This window comes from Nilaparvata lugens, chromosome 4, assembly GCF_014356525.2.
Source record: "Nilaparvata lugens isolate BPH chromosome 4, ASM1435652v1, whole genome shotgun sequence".
Lineage (NCBI taxonomy): Eukaryota > Metazoa > Arthropoda > Insecta > Hemiptera > Delphacidae > Nilaparvata > Nilaparvata lugens.
In genome coordinates this window covers 38050322-38071516 of record NC_052507.1, presented here as the reverse complement: position 1 = coordinate 38071516, position 21195 = coordinate 38050322, and the positions used below count along the sequence as shown (strand labels likewise).

General features: G+C 34.4%; 1 protein-coding gene across 1 annotated transcript in view; it reads right to left on the bottom strand.

Annotated features, from left to right (window-relative positions):
• The window catches only part of LOC111063925 (spondin-2), a 453563-nt gene that overhangs the window by 23515 nt on the left and 408853 nt on the right, over positions 1-21195 (bottom strand). The window contains exon 2 of the mRNA XM_039427435.1: positions 2909-3123. Within this exon, the coding sequence (XP_039283369.1) occupies positions 2909-3123 (215 nt within the window). The remainder of the gene's footprint in view (positions 1-2908; positions 3124-21195) is intronic.

Genomic DNA, 21195 nt, shown 5'->3' with positions numbered 1-21195 from the left:
TATATATATATATATATATATATATATATATATATATATATATATATATATATATATATATATATATATATATATATATATATATATATATATATATATATATATATATATATATATATATATATATATATATATATATATATATATATATATATATATATATATATATATATATATATATATATATATATATATATATATATATATATATATATATATATATATATATATATATATATATATATATATATATATATATATATATATATATATATATATATATATATATATATATATATATATATATATATATATATATATATATATATATATATATATATATATATATATATATATATATATATATATATATATATATATATATATATATATATATATATATATATATATATATATATATATATATATATATATATATATATATATATATATATATATATATATATATATATATATATATATATATATATATATATATATATATATATATATATATATATATATATATATATATATATATATATATATATATATATATATATATATATATATATATATATATATATATATATATATATATATATATATATATATATATATATATATATATATATATATATATATATATATATATATATATATATATATATATATATATATATATATATATATATATATATATATATATATATATATATATATATATATATATATATATATATATATATATATATATATATATATATATATATATATATATATATATATATATATATATATATATATATATATATATATATATATATATATATATATATATATATATATATATATATATATATATATATATATATATATATATATATATATATATATATATATATATATATATATATATATATATATATATATATATATATATATATATATATATATATATATATATATATATATATATATATATATATATATATATATATATATATATATATATATATATATATATATATATATATATATATATATATATATATATATATATATATATATATATATATATATATATATATATATATATATATATATATATATATATATATATATATATATATATATATATATATATATATATATATATATATATATATATATATATATATATATATATATATATATATATATATATATATATATATGAGACTTTTGTGACAAAGGTTTAAAAATTTTCCAAGAAAAACATAAAAATGGTAAATAATGAAGTAGTAGAGATTGAATTTACGTGTACGTGTGAGACTTTTGTGACAAAGGTTTAAAAATTTTCCAAGAAAAACATAAAAATGGTAAATAATGAAGTAGTAGAGATTGAATTTACGTGTACGTGTGAGACTTTTGTGACAAAGGTTTAAAAATTTTCCAAGAAAAACATAAAAATGGTAAATAATGAAGTAGTAGAGATTGAATTTACGTGTACGTGTGAGACTTTTGTGACAAAGGTTTAAAAATTTTCCAAGAAAAACATAAAAATGGTAAATATGAAGTAGTAGAGATTGAATTTACGTGTACGTGTGAGACGTTTGTGAAAAAGGTTTAAAAATTTTCCAAGAAAAACATAAAAATGGTAAATAATGAAGTGGTAGAAATTGAATATACTGACCCTCGTATGGTTTCCGTCTACAAAAAACTGCGTCTCCGTTCGTCCGGCGCCCTGGGCTATAGGCGGCGCCAGAAACGCATCCAAAACGCCGGCATCGCCCTGAGCCTCGGCAGCGTCTAATGCTTCCGCGACGCCCGTCTCAGCTAGCTCCTTGACGCCCGGCGACGCTCGTCGCCCCACGCGCCACAGCCAGTAGCTGGCGTCGTGGCTGCGACCTGCCAACACAACGACACAACTCATGAATGTGATCCCAGGTTTAAATCATCATGAACAACTGCCACGAAATACCCGCATTCCGAACAACTGTCTATGTTCATGCAAATCAGTGCACATGAGAGAGTACTTGAGATTAATTTATTTATTGATTGGCACTGGCAGAACATCATACATTTATCGGACGGAGACACTATTGCATGCGAATGGTAATTTTTATTGACAGAATGTACCAAAACAATTGAAGCAGAGTACTCTGTCTCTAAATTGCTGAAATAAGCTCAGCCCAAAGGCTCGATTTTCCAATGTAGGCCCTACCAATGTAAAAATGTGCCAAAAAAATATGAGATCACATAAAATTATATTTAAGAATAGGCTCTCTTGAAGCTTCTTGATCAAAATTGAAGAATTATTATACTTGAATGGCTTGTTAGATTTGTTAAAAAAAGATTTATTTTCATGATTCAGAATCCATCAGAGAGTCTATTTGAATCTTTTCACTCACTCTTGTTGGATTTGATAGCTATCTGGTGTGATTCTCATGACCATTGAGTTAATAATGAGAATAAAGGAATAATGGGGAATTGAAGTGAAGGTTGGTGAGTTGATGAGGAATAGTTGCCGACACACTTTAGAAGTTATGAATTGAACAAGTTTTGCGCTGTACAGACTATAAGCGATGAAATCTTAGCAGAATATTAAATAGGGATTTTTATTGATTTCACTTGAGATTCCGATTTGTAGTCAATGAATTTCATCCTTTGCTTTACATTAAATAGTTTAACTAATACAGAGATGGAGTGATATAGATGAGTAGAAGATTGCTTTACGTGTACGTGTGAGACTTTTGTGACAAAGGTTTAAAAATTTTCCAAGAAAAACATAAAAATGGTAAATAATGAAGTAGTAGAGATTGAATTTACGTGTACGTGTGAGACGTTTGTGAAAAAGGTTTAAAAATTTTCCAAGAAAAACATAAAAATGGTAAATAATGAAGTGGTAGAAATTGAATATACTGACCCTCGTATGGTTTCCGTCTACAAAAAACTGCGTCTCCGTTCGTCCGGCGCCCTGGGCTATAGGCGGCGCCAGAAACGCATCCAAAACGCCGGCATCGCCCTGAGCCTCGGCAGCGTCTAATGCTTCCGCGACGCCCGTCTCAGCTAGCTCCTTGACGCCCGGCGACGCTCGTCGCCCCACGCGCCACAGCCAGTAGCTGGCGTCGTGGCTGCGACCTGCCAACACAACGACACAACTCATGAATGTGATCCCAGGTTTAAATCATCATGAACAACTGCCACGAAATACCCGCATTCCGAACAACTGTCTATGTTCATGCAAATCAGTGCACATGAGAGAGTACTTGAGATTAATTTATTTATTGATTGGCACTGGCAGAACATCATACATTTATCGGACGGAGACACTATTGCATGCGAATGGTAATTTTTATTGACAGAATGTACCAAAACAATTGAAGCAGAGTACTCTGTCTCTAAATTGCTGAAAAAAAGCTCAGCCCAAAGGCTCGATTTTCCAATGTAGGCCCTACCAATGTAAAATTGTGCCAAAAAATATGAGATCACATAAAATTATATTTAAGAATAGGCTCTCTTGAAGCTTCTTGATCAAAATTGAAGAATTATTATACTTGAATGGCTTGTTAGATTTGTTAAAAAAAGATTTATTTTCATGATTCAGAATCCATCAGAGAGTCTATTTGAATCTTTTCACTCACTCTTGTTGGATTTGATAGCTATCTGGTGTGATTCTCATGACCATTGAGTTAATAATGAGAATAAAGGAATAATGGGGAATTGAAGTGAAGGTTGGTGAGTTGATGAGGAATAGTTGCCGACACACTTTAGAAGTTATGAATTGAACAAGTTTTGCGCTGTACAGACTATAAGCGATGAAATCTTAGCAGAATATTAAATAGGGATTTTTATTGATTTCACTTGAGATTCCGATTTGTAGTCAATGAATTTCATCCTTTGCTTTACATTAAATAGTTTAACTAATACAGAGATGGAGTGATATAGATGAGTAGAAGATTGCTGTTGCAACGCAAAGTAATAAGAATTCCTGCATCATCAGATGCATGCAACGGTAAAACTATTGTTGAATTCAACACAAAGCACTCAGATCTCCATATCATCGAATGCATACAACGAGAACAAACTGGAAAACAGCAAACAGTTTCACAGATGGAAGCGTAGGTGGAAACACTGGAACGAACTCTTGCACAATATGGAAACTAGATTACATATACATTTCCAGACAAAATAGAGCAGAGTATATTATTTTTTCATTCACTTACAACAGAAGCAGTGAAGATAGTGTGGATAGAGACTTTACAGTGAGACTAGGAGAGGGAAACAGAAGTAGGTCGCAAACAGCACTATTGTTGGTAGCAATATGAAGATTGTGGTTTTTAAAGAGAGAGCAGAAAGGGAGTTGTTAGGGGTTGTTTGCCTCAAAAGGGGAGTGGGGGTGGGTTTGCAACACTGAGCAGGTGCTTTTGGCTGGAGCTTCAAGCGTTGTTCGATTTTCTTCCTTCTTTATCTTTTATCAGTTTACTCATTTCAAATTTCCTCCATTCTTATTCTCCATTTTCTTGGACGTGTCTTATTATCTTCTCTTCTCCTCCATCTCTCCTTCTCTTCAAATTATTTTTGACCTCTCAATTCTTCCTTCATTACATCATATATTATTCAATTCTCATACCCAATTCTCCTTCTATATTATATTTTTTATCTATTTTCGTAATCTTCTTGCTCTTGATTTTTTTACTTTCACTTCTTTATCTTCCCACTCATCCTCTTTTATTTCTTCTCTCCACTCTTCTTTTATTTTCTACATCCTTTATTCCTCTCCTATCATGCAATCTTTAAAATGTTCATCGCTAGTGCTCCTCAATCTCTTTTTTTGTACTTTTCTTGATCTCCTCTCTATTTTGGTTCCCTTCCTCTCACACCCCTTCATCGTCTTCATGTTTGGACTCATTTTCCTTCTCACTTTTCTTACTCTTCTTGCTTTCCTTCGAAGTTTAATTTCAATTTTCAACTTAATATGTTCCCTCTTCATCTTCTTAATTTCATTCATTTTCCTCTTACTTCTCTCAACGTATCTACTCTCCCGTTCTTCTGCTCTTCATCACCATGTATCTTCCTTGTTCTCCTTGTTTGCTCGCTCGCTTACAAGAAAATTGCGAACTAAAGGAATTTGCTGCAACTGTTTCCAGCCACTGCTGCTGAGGAAGAAGCCGTTCTCTCAGTTGTAGAACAACAGCAGTAGCGAAGCGATTTGAGCATGATATTTGCATGCACGTCTAGTAGTAGAGCGCCAGCGCATCACATAATGGAGTGTATGCAAATATCATCCGGCTAGGTGGATTAAGGGCCCCCCTGCACCCCTCGGGAGCACCCCAAACTATTCCCCTGCTCAATGGGATTGCGGAATTACCGCACTTGATTAGCATCAAGATAACGTTTGAAACTCGCTAGATACTCTGTGCGATTGTCTGTCTGGATTCCTAGATTGCTGTGCACTCAAAACTGTCATTAAAAACTTAATATTAGTTTCTCGAGCTTCGCTTTCCGACGTATAACTACGCCTAATTAGACATTCAATAGAACTTGTTTTATAGCTGATGAACATATCCCTTTATTATTTAGAGTGATTGTGGTCTTGTAGTTAAACTTTTATCATAAACAGTAACTTGCAAGATGAACAATCGTGTTTCTAGTAGTTGACCATTACAATTAGTATAATAACCAATTGAGAACTGTAACTAGAGCAATTCTAGTTACACACACATCGATTTTTGGTCGTACGATTTTTTCCGTCCTTATACTAGCAGAAACCCGTGCTCCGCAAGGAACTATTTTGAAAGTTGACAAACTGAAAACTTGACGTAATGTAATTTTGAAGAATTGAAAATAGGCCTATAACCATCCTTGGTTAATTAAGAATCTATATGAAAAATTTCAAGTTAATTAGTCCAGTAGTCCAGACGTGATGATGCGTCAAACATAATTTTCTTATCCCGTACGTGTATAAGCCAGCTCTTTACTTTATTATGGATATAGTTAACGACTGCAAGAGATAGGACTGTGGAACAGAATAGTGGTGAAACTATGATAGCGCCAGAAATGTCTCAAACACAATAGTAGGTACTACATGAACTTTTTGAAAGTGATTTGAAAACAAAAATGTTAAAACAACAGAACTGAAAGTTGTCAACCTTATCATTCTACCTCCATTTAGAGAGGCTTTTGTTTGAGCCAAATGTAAATCTATATATTTGAAAATGAATGTCTTTTTGAGTGTTTGTTTGTTCCCTATAGACTTGAAAACTACTTGACATAATGACATCAAACTTTGGGAATATGTTGTGTGAGTATTGGGGATGGTTTCTGAACAGAAATTTGAAAAGGGGGGCTAATAATAATTATTTATTAATCCATTTTACAGACCTAGGTTTTCGAAATTGTCGGCCGAGCGGCTACCGAAGAACGGAAAGATGATCATGATTCAAGATCATATTGTGATAATATGATTCAGCATCTAAAGTTACCAGCTGTAATGAACACGTCACCCTGTGATAATATTGTTTACTGGTATTGAAACGGTAGTTTGGAGTTGAAGTGTAATTGATTGGTACCAGCTGCAGAATGGTTCCTTAGAAGACCTATACAAATAATTATCACTCCCCTATCATTGAGAAACTGGAAAATGTTGAAAAAAAATTATTCACCTGCGAAAGAGAGTTGTTCATAATCCACCCATGGAAGAGAGTTGTTCATATTGCATTTATTAATTACAAAAGAATGACAGAATAATTTACAATTTTTTTGAATTCAGCTTAGCTTATGGTCATCCTAAAATGGAAGATGGAAAGAATATGGAATTCTGTGTGATTTATCGTACATCGCATATTTCCTGGACCATCTATTGACAGTCAACAACTATGAAAACATTGAATTAATCGTTGAAACACTGGTTTAACCTATGTATTTTTTTCCAATTCAACACTACTGATAGATATTACTACCAATATGTTTTCGGAATAATGAATGCTGCATGACTAAGCAGATAGGAAGTCCATATTGAGATGTAAATGAAAATATTGATTGTAAGATAAATTTCATGATTTACCAAATAAAGTCAAGTGTGACATGAGATACATCAACTTTTTGGCGGTACGAAGTTCGCCGGGTAAGCTAGGACAGGCTCAATCACCTGGAATACTATAAATTCTATGAGGGACCAGTAAGCCATTAATTTAGAGTAGTTCAATCACTTCCATTATGGACACTGGATACATTATGTACAATCAATACGTATAAAATTTATTAGCTACAGAATTAAAAACTTTGGATTGCAGTGACCCCGACTACTACAATATGAATAACCATTTGGATCAAATAAAAGGAATTACTCAGATCTCTCATCAACTCGTACTTTTTATTCATAGAATTAATATAAATAAGTTATATTGAATGAACTCACGGCTAGTACTCAAGTTTGTCTTTTTCTGGCCGTGCTACAAATAAATGTAGGTATATGTTTGACATTTTGTTTTTGTAATCTTGTTGTCTATTAAGAAAGTTTTCAATGTAATTTTTAAGACAATACAATTTGAATTTGAAAAAATAATTATCAACAAACTCCTAACCAAAGGAAATCTCCGTGCTCTGTTCTAATCGGAATGTATGAGACTCCATATACAGCTGATGGAAGGCGCAAACTGAACTGGCCAAGCATACAACGATGGAACAAACACGTGGCAAGCTATCGCTGTCGATAAACGCAAAATTAATTCGATCAGCTGATTGATAAGATTATTTTAAGCTTTCCAATGATTACAACATATGTTAGAATATCATGTGTCAATTATCTCAGTTCCTTATGGCGTTCACTTCACCATGTTCATAACCTTATTTAATAGGATCCTTTTTCATCCTTTGAAACCCTTAGAGGCAAAATATCAAGTCTGTAGGCCAATTATTAGTTTGAGCTGTAGTGTGATTTTACATAAAAATTTTCGAAAAATGCCTTCTCAGGGGGGTTAATCCTGTGCTCCTGATCGGAATTTTTCTGCATAGATCTCATTTTTTTCGTAGCTGAACAAAAAAGTTCCTCATGACTTTGCTGTGCAATGAGCGGTTAAAAAGTACAAAATTTTTGCGGGGCCCCAGCTCTCTCAGGGGGGCAAATTTCTGAAAATCCTTTCTTAGTGGATGTTTTGAGGCTACCATAAACAACTGTGCAAAATTTCAAGTTTTTAGACTCAGTAGTTTGGGCTGTGGTGTGATTTCAGTCTGTCGGGGCTTAGCCTTTTATAGATAATACAAATTAAGAAGAAGAGATGATTAGCTTGAACATAACTTGGCAAAAAGATAATGTGTTCATGTGTCTGCCAAGTTCTGTTTAATCTGGTAGATTAATAAGGACGGCAAAAAATTGAACGTCCAACAATTGATGTGTTTGTAACTGGCTTAACGAGTAAGGCTTTATAATTATATGTATTGATGATGGATCTGATTGGATAATATGACTTAATAATGATGGGATTTGGGTGTTATTAATCATTATTCTTCCGTGGAGAAATTTATAGGGAAATTGGTATTTTATCATAAATAATATTCTTGATCCTATTTATTCTATGTCCCCTTATATAATGAATAATTGTCTGGAATAATCAAGGGTTTGTTTAAATACAAATTGAATGAATAGAGTTGTAATACTGTAGTATCTGTAGTTAGTGTGTAATACCGCTCAATTTAGTTTTTGGTTGAGAATAAAGTTTTGTGCCAATGAAATTCAACTGTTTCCTAGAAGGAAATGTATCTTTCTGTAGTCTATTATTTCATCATGAAAAAACCCCACAACATGTCTGATAGCAATGTTCAATTCAATTGTAAATATACGAAGTTAAAACTTTATTGAGCTGAAAGTAACTTTATTGAGTTATAACAAAATGATATTTAATAGATTACTTATTTACCTATCTAAATAGAGGTCACTCACGGTACCGTTATTCCTACGTTTCAGTAAATATACCACTGCAGACATTACCAAGTGAAGAGAAAAAAACTTGAAATCTCGTCACCAAGGAACTGCAGCTCCAACACTCCAACTCTGCAGTAATTCAAACCGCGGCGCCGAAATTAGTTTTGTGGGAGGTCTCTTTATCGGTTGCCAGTCTCGGTGTTCACCGCACAAAGTGTGAAAATTTAAGCGCTGTGACTTAGGGCAAGACGAGATTAAGGACATGGGCGAGTGTGAACCCTTCTCCCCTCACTACGAAAGAGGTTTATGTCTCTTTTCGCCGACCCCTAAGAGCTGCGCTTAAGTGTTTTGCGCGCTTTTTTGGGGAAAAATTAAAAATGAAGCGTTCTTGCAAGGTGAGAGGGGTGAGTTTGTGGGTTACCCTCCCCTCCTTCCCATGACAGAAGGGGGTCCGCCATCTTCGCGACGGACACCATAATCCCCCGTTCTTTTTACGACACGGGCTTTTTTGGAATCCGCCAACACTTTAACCTTCGCTTCCACCTAACCACACCCCTCAATTTATAACAATTTTTATCGTGAAGTTTCTTTAATTTATTCCACTCGCCCTCTTAGGGGTTGGTTGGATTACTTATGCGCGAAATGAAATCCACAAAAAAACTTTTTCATACACATGGCAAGATCTGAGCGATGGAATTCAAAAGATATGTCAAATGTAGCAGATTGCTTGGTAACATTGTTAAAAAAGTAGATTTGTTAGTGATTGATGATTCACTACTGGCCTACTATTATTATACATACTAATAGGTCAGTAATTATTATAGTGATAGATTTTCCTAAAATTTCAAGTTGATAGAGTTTTGACATTATAAAATGATACATAGAGGATATGGATGAAAAGTCTCTTGAAATATATACATGGAACATCATTTCAAGTGGGTGATTAATGAATCATCCATTATTTCAAATTGTAATGATAATTTATTAATTGTAATGCTAAAATTTTACTTATTATTAGAAGTTATTGTTGTATTATTATATAAGTCAACAAACGTGCTATGAAGTAACTATTTTTTTTTAATTTACTGTTCATAGAGACTTCCATTATAGTATTGCTATATCAAGAATATTGTAATTATTGTATGGTACTTTCTATTGTCATTTAATTGGTAAAAAGTGTAACTATAGTATTTTACAATTGTCTTGATGAAATGAACATCTATTCTATTCCTTATAATATACGTTTCATATACATGAAAAATAACTTTGAGTAAATTGGTAATTGATCAATGATAACATAGTTCACTTTGAACAATTCCATTGAGAGCCTTCTATTCTAGGTTGAATTTTCTAATTATCAATGCTCCCACCATTATAATAATATACGTATGAGACTCGTCAGACGCGAAAGTTACTCCAAGAATGTAATTATGCTTAAATTTAAAACATTTCAAACATTTTTTAGACGTTTTGACTAATACCTTTCGGTAAGCTCAAAACAGTCTGATGAGAAACTCGTGAGTTTGGATTATAAATTATCTCTTCAATTATTATAGTCGTTGCTCGACTAAAGTGACTGTAGATTTGAATGGGTATGATCTTCATTTCTTTAGTGACACTAACGAGAGTCCTGAATCTGAGTATAAACGCCAAGTTCCTATTCCACTATTCACTATTTTGTGCAATAATATCAACTACAAATACTATTGTAGTATTGTATTCTAGGATTGGAAAGCTGTCTCAGATTAGAACGGTTAGTATTTATTACTATCATGGTTTCAGTTCAAATATGATCAAAGAAGCGTGTTTCATAACGAAATTATGTAATTTTTCTGTATCAATAATTATCAATACATATTCCTTGGTGAGACACCTGTTGTACTATAATTTGTCATTTGTGACATGTTTACGATACAAAGTTACTTGCGAAAATTTTTCAGGGGAGTTGGTTGATTCCTTCTTTCTGAATTAATGTCACATTTTGATGGATCACAATGAGCTCTACAGGGTTACAATTATCCAAAACTCTGTTTCTGTATCATATTAAATCTGTATCTCTATCATATTATATGTGTGTCTGTATACAAAATCTATAAATTAGGTTGAAGTGCATCAATAACATACTCTCATATCCAAATTTCTGAAAAAATACTCTAATAATAAGTAATCAGTCCAGTACTGAGAACGTTTTGAGTAAAGAGAGAAAATTTTAAGTCACATTTCACAAAAATATGGTGATACTGTACTCGTATTTGGAATGAATTGTGAGAAAACTAATTCAATAATTGATTATTTAATGTGTGCCAGCTGAGGTTATAAAGTGTAACTCAGTGGCTCCCACCATTTGCTGTTTTACTAGAGGTTGCGTCCAGAGGTTCAACTGAAATTGCTAGTAATAGTTTTATATTTTTGGTAGATTGGCATTATTGATTGAACAGACTACTATAATTAACCGAATTAACCTACGTATTGAACCAAAAAAATATATATTATGTTGAAACTGCTAATAATGAGAATGGAACAAGTTCCATTCTGACAGTTCTTCGCTGCTCTTTCTTCTGAAAAAACTGTTAAAAAAAGGATTCCATTCATACATTGGAAGTTCTGTGAACTATTGGTTTGACGTTGGAATCAAACCAATATTTAGAATTCAAAATGTGTGGAACCTAATTCTTTTTCAAGAGCTATGCACCTACGCTTCAATCCACCAAAAGCCCACTTGTGGGTCACGATCCACCAGCTCGGAACCGCTTGCTTGTGTAACTTATTAAAAATGTGCCAACATTTTTCATTTATTCATGAGAGTGAACAGGTAATTTCACAGTAACTCAAGGAGCCATTCAACGATCAGAATCAAGCAAAAAGAAATCCTCCAACACACACCTCTGTTATTTTTCTCTTCCACATTCCCCCACCCTAAGGATATTATTTCTAACATTATCCAACACTTTTCCATTTTTCCTCCTACTCCCACATCTAATCTACATAACGAGTACAGCCCCCTTTTCAAACGTAGCTTATCCTTATCAATAGTATGACATTTTTATTCCATTACTGATAAGAATGCAAAACGAGTTGCCAGATGGTGCCCAGAGTCAAAGTGAATGTGGTGTGATTTATTATTTCTGCAACAGAAAATCAAAGGGGTCATTCAGTCGGCTTTGCGAGTCGGAGAGGGGCGGAAAGCAAGAAGGGCACTTTCTCCTATCATAAAAGGGATCAGAGTGTCGTGTCGTCACATAGGATACCCTTGTGGTCGCTTTTAAACCCCTTCCCCACAGTACCCTTATGGGTGGGGGTACGTATAAAACCCGGTCACAGATCGCTTCAAAGCACCGCACGGCTTAAAAACGTCGGTTTACGGCTGAATAGAAAAACCGGTCGCCCAAGATCCGATCGAAACTGAAACTTTCCCAGTGATCAGTGCCATTGCAAAACCAACTCAGTCTCCATCTCTCTCCTACCTTCAATACTCGTTCACTCTCTCTCTCTCTCTCTCTCTCTCTCTCTCTCTCTCTTATCCCTTCTCCTCTCATCACTGAGTCCGTCGAGATTTGGAAATCTCTCGCACTACACGCTCATTCCATTCTCGCGAAATCGGACAGAAAAACGTGGAAGAAACTTTTCTGATTGCCCTTTTGCTACGTGAAAACTCGTCGTTGTGTTGTATATTTTGTCGCTGTATCCCGGGTTTTCTCAATGTGAATGTCGTTTTATCTTTCACGTCACCACGAATACGATTTGGGTTCGCAGTTTGAGATTGAATTTCGGGTTCAAATAATACAAGTTGAGAGGTGGAATTTTGCCTTAAACTGTGTATGAACTGGAATTTTTGTATGGATTCAATTCAACACTGCTCTCATACAAGTTGTAGAGATATAATCCATTATGATTCGTAAACACAACATAAATTTTGTCTTGTTCTGGTTTTATTTATACAAAACTATGATTTCATCTCAACATTCTACAAAAACTACTGATATAATGAGCATAAAACTTGAGATTTTTTAATTGAACCTCCTTAATCGAAAATTGTCATCACCTTATTCAGTAGCTCTCTCATCTCCCATTCTCGTCAAAGCAATCCTATCTTATAGACAAGAGATCGTGAAATCTTTCTCAACTTTTGTTCCTGTACGTACAGAACGTAGATGTTTTGGTCCAGTTCAACGTTAACAGTTGCATCTATTACCTTGCCAAAACGTTTCAAATATAATGAATGAATGAATAATGAATTTATTGCCAAATACAAGAAATATTTTTACAAATGAAATAATCATTAAATTACAATAGATTTTGGCGAGACTGGAGAAAGAAGCCTTGAGCTCCAGCCACGAGTTCTAAAAATAAGAAATACATTTTTTAATCCAATAACAGCAGTACAAATGGTACAAGGATGATGTGTATGCTTCAGGATAAGAAAGCTGCAAGTAGTTTACTGATGATCAATGATAGTTTTGGGATCAAACGTTCCATGGCTCACGTGGAACCTCTTCGCAACTCACAGTTGGAAAACAGCTGATACCAGTGATTGATATTTTCATGAGCATCAAGAGTTCTGATAATGGCTTGACGAGCAAGGATATATGCAGCGACCAAGTGTTTGAATCAATTAGATGAAATTATAATCGAATCAAGATGCATGCTGGCACTCATACGTACGTGCGAGCGTGCATTAGCAAGCGTCTGTTTTTGCCCCAAGTGCTCTGCTCTGAATGGCATTGAGTGCGACAATAATTTACAAACCATTGCCTCGCAACCCTTCTCTCGATTTTGAACACTCGAATATGCCAAATCCATTTCTCTCACAACGTTTCCGAAAACGAAAACTGAAGAACCTCCGCTGGAAATCTGCCATCTTCCCCTAATTACCCTCTTCTCAGCCCTCTCTCATCCCTCAGCTCCTTTTTCTCTGTTTCTCCTCCCTCATCCACTTTTCCGATCAATTTGAATTTCAAATCAGGATATTCGAGTAGGAGGAAATTGGTTGGAAGGGATGATTGCAGTGGCAACCGATTATCAGTGCGTGTGCGTCGACTGCGTTTCATGGATTTCATATCGAATAGGGGCCAGAATGGCATTACAGTCTGAATAGAGACAACCAAAAAGTAGCGCCAGATATCATTGGTCGCGGGCACAGCCATTGCAAAATACCACCACTTTGTTCTATATCCTCTTCCAACTTGAATATAATGTTTCATATACTATGATCTATGTATAACGCTACATCGTGAAGAGTCTATCATCGATTTCTGAAACGGTATTTGCATTAAGCTATACTTCAATTTTTTCTGGCACGCTTAAATAAATTACTGATTAACAAGCAATACAATTATAATGTATGTTTAGTTCAAAATCTAGAAGGTAAATATTGATAATAATATGATCATCTGAATGATCTTCAAATTACTAGCTAAAGCATTTGAGAAACGTCTTATTCCAATTATCCAATCATATTTTTGCTAGCTCTGTGGATGAATATTGAGGTTCATGGAATTCATTCAAATAGTGTTGACTTCAGGATGTTAGTGAGAAGATCTTTTTCCACCACTGTGATAGCTATTCAAGTGAGATATTATGCATTTCACCAAATCCTCCATCACGGGTAAGCGAGATCTTGCTTCAAACAATATTTCAATGTTATCACACCTCTCTCAACAATTTGGAATGAATAGTTTCAATAATCGATTTTAATGAATCATAATTATCATCCTCCGTGATTCTTTTTGTAACTTCTTGCAAAAGGCAATAATAATAATTTGACAAGAGAAAACTGTTCTCTCTACAAAAATAACGCCATTGAGTATTTTTTTTTTAATTACAATAATTCCATAATTGTACTTAATAGAATTGTTATACTTAATTTCCTCCTCTATCAATGATGCTCTATTAATGTATACAATGTATGTATACTCAATAGAATACTTGCGCACATGTATACAGATATAGATTTATAGATCATTAATCACAGGTTCACCAGCTTTACAATTATGTCAACAACTATCAAATAAACGGCCCAGAACCCAGAATTGAATAACACTCCACTAATTGAATTCTGGCGCAATTCATGAGACAAGTTGTTGTCAACTTGTGATTTATCACCGAGACAGAAACTTCAACCATAGCTCAGACTCACTGACCTAGTTCTACTATCAACATGGAGATCTTGGCAATGCTATTTCAAATCACACCTCTCGCTCCAATCTAATGAACCTGTTCGAGAGGGATAGGATAAAAAAAAGCAAAAGTGAGAGAGGTAGGACGGAGAAGAGGCAGGTTGAGGGAGGAGAAAGAATGACAGAGCGAGAGCTATTGATAGAAAGAGAGTGAACGAGGGGAGGGAGAGAGAGAGAGTTTGGTAATTAGTCGACGTCGGAGCTAGGATAAATGTTTGAGGATAAAACAAGAAAGGGCCGTTGGGGTTCATCGAAAAGGGACCAAAACCGATGTGACCCCCCTCCCGTCAGACCCCCAAGTTTTGACGAGAAGCAAGAAACCTCATTAGACCCCCCCTAGGGACCCCCGACACCCCCCAAAATTAATTACATCCAGGTACTGTACTGGGGCATTAAACACTCTTGCCCCCTTCCTCAGGAAATCCTCATCTCCTTCCTCTCCTTGGTTTTGATCCTTGATCTCCTCTTTTCCTTCCTTGTTGACACTCTGATTCCCAGCTATCCGGTCCCCAACTACCCCTCACTGAAGGAAACCTTCAAAACTCGATTCAACTTATAAAAGTGAAATTCAAAAAGCGAGAAATGGCATTAATCTTCCCAGCATCTCGGCGACATCTGATTTTTATCCCGATGAGTTGTGAAATTGGAGCTCCCAACTTGACAATTAAAAGGCTAAAAATCAGAAACGCAATAAACTTTCAAGAGCCCGTGCAAAAAAATTAAAAGTCCCAATTTTAGAGTCAAAATCTGACTAAAGATTTCAAGAAAGATCTTTGAAGCTGTCACAAAATTTCAGTCCTTTTTTTAGTGGTCCATTACAATCATTCATCAGCTATCCATTGTCTATTACTATCGCTTATGCTGTTTACCCTTGGAAATGTGCCTGCTTTTAATGAATTGACCAAGGGCTCGAATATTATGAACTTTAAAAATCACTTTAGATGCTAAAAAATCATTATGAAATGCTTAAAATATACATATCTCATCATCATCCCTCTCATAGCCACGCATAAGGCATTATTCTCATCATTGGACATTATTCTAAATTTGGGGATTATTTCCATCAAAAAGTAAGAAAACATCTATTCACTTTTTAGCGAACCATATTATACCACATAACCATATCAATAACAGGCCCAATTCAACTGTAAATCTTCAGGTAGCGGTCATAATTGAGCATAGAATAATAACCACTGACCGAATTCACCTCATCAAGGACTCCTGTGAAAGCCTATAACTCTATCACGGTTCACTGCTTATGCGCAAACCCAAACGTACTAAAACCTTAATACAAAGCAGACGATTGTCTCACAGTAATAAAGTGAATGCATTGCATTATGGTCACAGTGGTTGTTTCACAGTTTACAACAGTTTTAGTATGTTGCCCACACTCACAATGTTGCATAATATGTATGAGCACGCACATTCAGAAGCGAAGGCTATATAGTGAGATTTGCTAATATGGAGGGAGGAAACTTGAGTGAGGATGGTGGTGGGGGTGGGAGGTTGTGAAGGGGTCACTGTTGAATTGCATCAGGTAGAAGTGCAATTACAGTTTGCAACGGTCACACAGTAGTAGTACTACTACTACGCATTGTGCATTGTGATTACGGTTGTGCAGCCAGAAATTTCGAACCACTAGAGAGGTTTTGGTTGTTAGCCGGACGGTGGCTGGTGTGCAGGGGGGTGGGTGAATCGTAAATGGCGGTGGGAGGGGGACAAGTGCACTATAAGGGTTTGAGGTAGTGTTCAGTGCAGAAAGACGACGTTTTAGTCGCTGAATGCGATACGACGACCCACCGTTTGCCAGGTCTCAATGCAAGCGATGTCGCGTTTCAAAACGATCCAGTTCACTCTCAGGCGAAATCTCTCCATGCATTCACTCACCCTTGCTCAATATCACCTACATTCTCTTTTTTAGTCTAGATTCACAACACCCACTCACACTTTTTTCCTCAAACTATGATCCTTTTTTTTAAATTTTATGTATTACTAGCTCGCTTCACTCGCCATATCCGTCTAGCCAGGGGGCTCCGCCCCCTGGACCCCCTACTGGATCGTCCAAAAATTAGATCAGTGGGCTCGCTTCGCTCGCCTGCATTTTTCATTTGAGCATGCTTCATTCCATCGGAAAGTACTGAGAAAACGCAGAAAAGCAGAAAAGAACAATGGAAAAACGCTGATTTTGGGCGTATCTTTGATGAAATATTTAAGTCACCTCATCACAAAGTTTTCAGTTCATTTTTTCTCGATAAAGCTGAGAAAGCGCAAAAAAACGCTGGAAAAACGCAGATTTTGGGCGTTTCTTTGGCGTTATTTCGAATTTCTTCTAACACAACATTATTACCCTAGCTTCTGTACCAAGTTTGAACAATTTCTGTTCGTTTGTTCTCGATAAATCTGACAAAAAGTAAAAAAAGACATTTTGGGCGTATCTTTGACGTTATTGCGAATTCCTTCTAACACAACATTATTACACCCTAGCTGAACTTCTGTGCTAAATTTGAACATTTTCTGTTCATTTGTTCTCGATAAAGCTGATAAAACGCTGAAAAACGCTGGAAAAACGCAGATTATTGGCGTATCTTTGGAAATTTTTCCAAATCCGTTCTTGGTGTGCCTCTAAAGGGCCAACTGGACATACCTACCAAATTTGAACGTTTTCGCTTTTATATATATATATATATATATATATATATATATATATATATATATATATATATATATAAAACTGCAGTCTGCTCGGTTGAGGAAGGAGACTCAGTCTCCGAAAATTTCTAATGTAAGTTTTTGAGTGTTTTCAATCTATTTATGTCTTGTGTCTCCTGTTTTAATTTATATTACAAACTTTAAAGTGAATAATAAATAAATATATATATGTAGAAGACACTTTAAAGTTTGTAATATAAATTAAAACAGGAGACACAAGACATAAATAGATTGAAAACACTTAAAAACTTACATTAGAAATGGGGGAAATTTTCGGAGACTGAGTCTCCTTCCTCAACCGAGCAGACTGCAGTTTTATATATATAGGTTATTCATTATTCTGATAATCTTCAATATTTTGAGCAATGTACCGGTATTGCATATGTGATGAAAGATAGCAACGAATAGTTTTGATTTAGTGTAGACGAATTCAAGTGAATGAATTAATTTTTATGGCTATTTGAAATTCAAAAAACGAGATAATTCACTTTTCCACCAGAAGAACACAGAATTCAAATATTTGAGAGGTGGAAATCATAGTTCTAGGAAGAGGAGGTCATCCTGAATCCAGAACAAGTGAGTTCCAATTGATAAATTTTTATGGCTATTTGAAATTCAAAAAACGAGATAATTCACGTTTTCACCAAATTTATCTTTCGAATTTATCAATTGGAACTCAACTGTTCTGGATTCAAGATGACCTCCTTTTCCTAGAACTGTGGTTTCCACCTTTCAAATATCGGAATTCTGTGTTCTTCTGGTGAAAAAGTGAACTTTTTGAATTTCAAATAGCCATAAAAATTTATCTTTTGAATTTATCAATTGGAACTCACCTATTTTGTATTCAGGATGACCTCCTCTTCCTAGAACTATGATTTCCACCTCTCAAATATTTGAATTCTGTGTTCTTCTGGTGAAAACGTGAATTATCTCATTTTTCAATTTCAAATAGCCATAACAATTAATTCATTGAATTTATCAATTGGAACTCACCTATTCTGTATTCAGGATGACCTCCTCTTCCTAGAACTATGATTCCCACCTCTCAAATATTCGGATTCTGTGTTCTTCTGGTGAAAACGTGAATTATCTCGTTTTTTAATTTCAAATAGCCATAGAAATTTATCTTTTGATTTTATCAATTGGAACTCACTTGTTCTGGATTCAAGATGACCTCCTCTTCCTAGAACTCTCATATTTGAGGATCTTCAAGCATTTCCCTGTGTTCTGCTGACAAAAATACATTTTCCTAGTGGAACTTGGAAGAACATTTTTTCAAATCCATTTATTTGGACTATTTCAATGGTACTATCGTTATAAATCTTCAGGAACTGTAGAACTATCGATTCTGCATTCAGAACTGTCAATTTTGGATGTACTTCTGGGAAATGCTCTTCCAAGTTCACACTGGCGTCATGACGACTGTATTTCTTCTCTCTTATTTGATAGCTTGTGATTAATTAAATTTTATCTCGCTCAATTCCTACTGGCTGTCATGATAAGAGAATAACCTACTGGCCATGCGTCCTAAACCACGAGATTTGTTTCACATAGTTTTTCTCTCTTCTATAATCCTCTCACAATCGCGAGAACTGATGCTCTTTTCGAGATTAAATCGCTACTTATCAATGCATTATCACGCTCGACTATCGGTAGAAATATTAGATTTGCCTATTTGACCACTTGTACAGCTAAAAATGGGAAATTTTAAGATAACCAAATGCTGTGTCATAAACTATTGGGAATTGATGCTATAGTTGTTTTATCCGCTAATACATAGTATTATGGATCATAACGGACAATATAACATCGCAACTCGTTAACACTAAACTGGTAATCACTCTGCAATAAACTTTTCAGGAATTTCACTTTGGTGTTTAGATAATTATACAAAAATAAACCGTGCTGATCAGGTACAAATTAATTATACCGCTCTGCAGCCTTCTGCAGCTCTGCAGCGTTCATATGAATCAAGCAGTATTATTTGAACAAGTGGAAATCCAGGTGGGATGGGAGTATTTATTTGGGTGCTACATGATAAAAGGATAATTATGATGAGTGGGGTCGGTGGTGGAGAGGTGATGAGTGAGTAAGATGAAAAAGAGGGGGACAGAGTGAGTAAGTGAGAAAGAGAGAGAAAGTGAGAGAGAACAGATAGAGTGATCGTGAGAGCGTGGAGAGGAGCGCAAAATGTCGCATTTCGAGAAGACAAATTAGCGCTAGCCACGGACTCAGCAATCAAGCCTTCACCATTGTAAATATTCTGGTGCCTGTTGTTATACGGCACCGCACTCAAATCAGTTTGTTCATGGAAATTTGGCTGACAATGACAAGCGCCCGATAACTCTACACTCCGAATCGAAATTAATTTTTGTGGTATTCTATCAACTACTGTATTGAAAGCGGCGAATAAAGTAAAAGTGACATAATCGACATTCAAATCTTGTCTGTTGTAAAATTTGAGAAGGCACAGTTTGGAGAATGAGTCTTTTGTGACTTTTTTGGACTTATTGTTGTAATTGATTAAATAAATAAGTAAATATGGAAATGAAATTATAATTCTCCATGTGGAATGAGAATTTCCAGTTAATAGTTGTAGATGGAATGGAAACACATTAGCCTACTTGTAAATAAAAATGTGCTGTACTCTCCACAATAATTGAAAAAATGTGATTGAAACTATATAAAATGCAACATAAATGAGGTTTTTATTCAATTATGGAACAATAAATGAGAGAAAAAAATCAGATTCTAATTCCTTCCCCCTATACCCTATTTAGTGTGACGTTATTTTTGGCGTCGCATGTGCCCAGCTGGCAGTAGTCGGTAGAGCAAAAGATTTTTGAATACGATTAGTATTTTTAAGCCTCCTGAGAGAGAAATACCATAAATTTCTTACCAGCTCTTCAAGGAGCTCAAACAATTCTCCGCTTCCAACGGCTGCAAACGGTGGCTGCTTTATCAATTTGCAGTTCTCACGACTGATCTGGTTGACACCATAAATTATAGATGTTGAAGATATAGATAGATATAAAGGTTCTAAATTTCGTACTAGACAATTTGGTATCGACACCAATACCACTCGCCACCATCTGACAAAGGGGTCAGCAGCGTAAGATGATACCAAGCGGAATCAAAGGTACCAAAATTTTGAGTTATTAAATGGAATTTATTCTATCTTAAGTTAGTAGTTTTCAGTTCCCATGAAGATAGAAAATTTATTCTTGTTCATTGGCAACTTAGCCAGCATTTCTAAAATCGTTATAATTATGATCAGAATCTTATTAAAGTCCTTGATTCCCACGATCCCACTTGGAATTATCTATTCTCACGACAGATTTAGACGCCAGAAGTATGCTGAATCAATCCCATAATTCTAAACTTGCAAAAGGGAAATAACTTTTC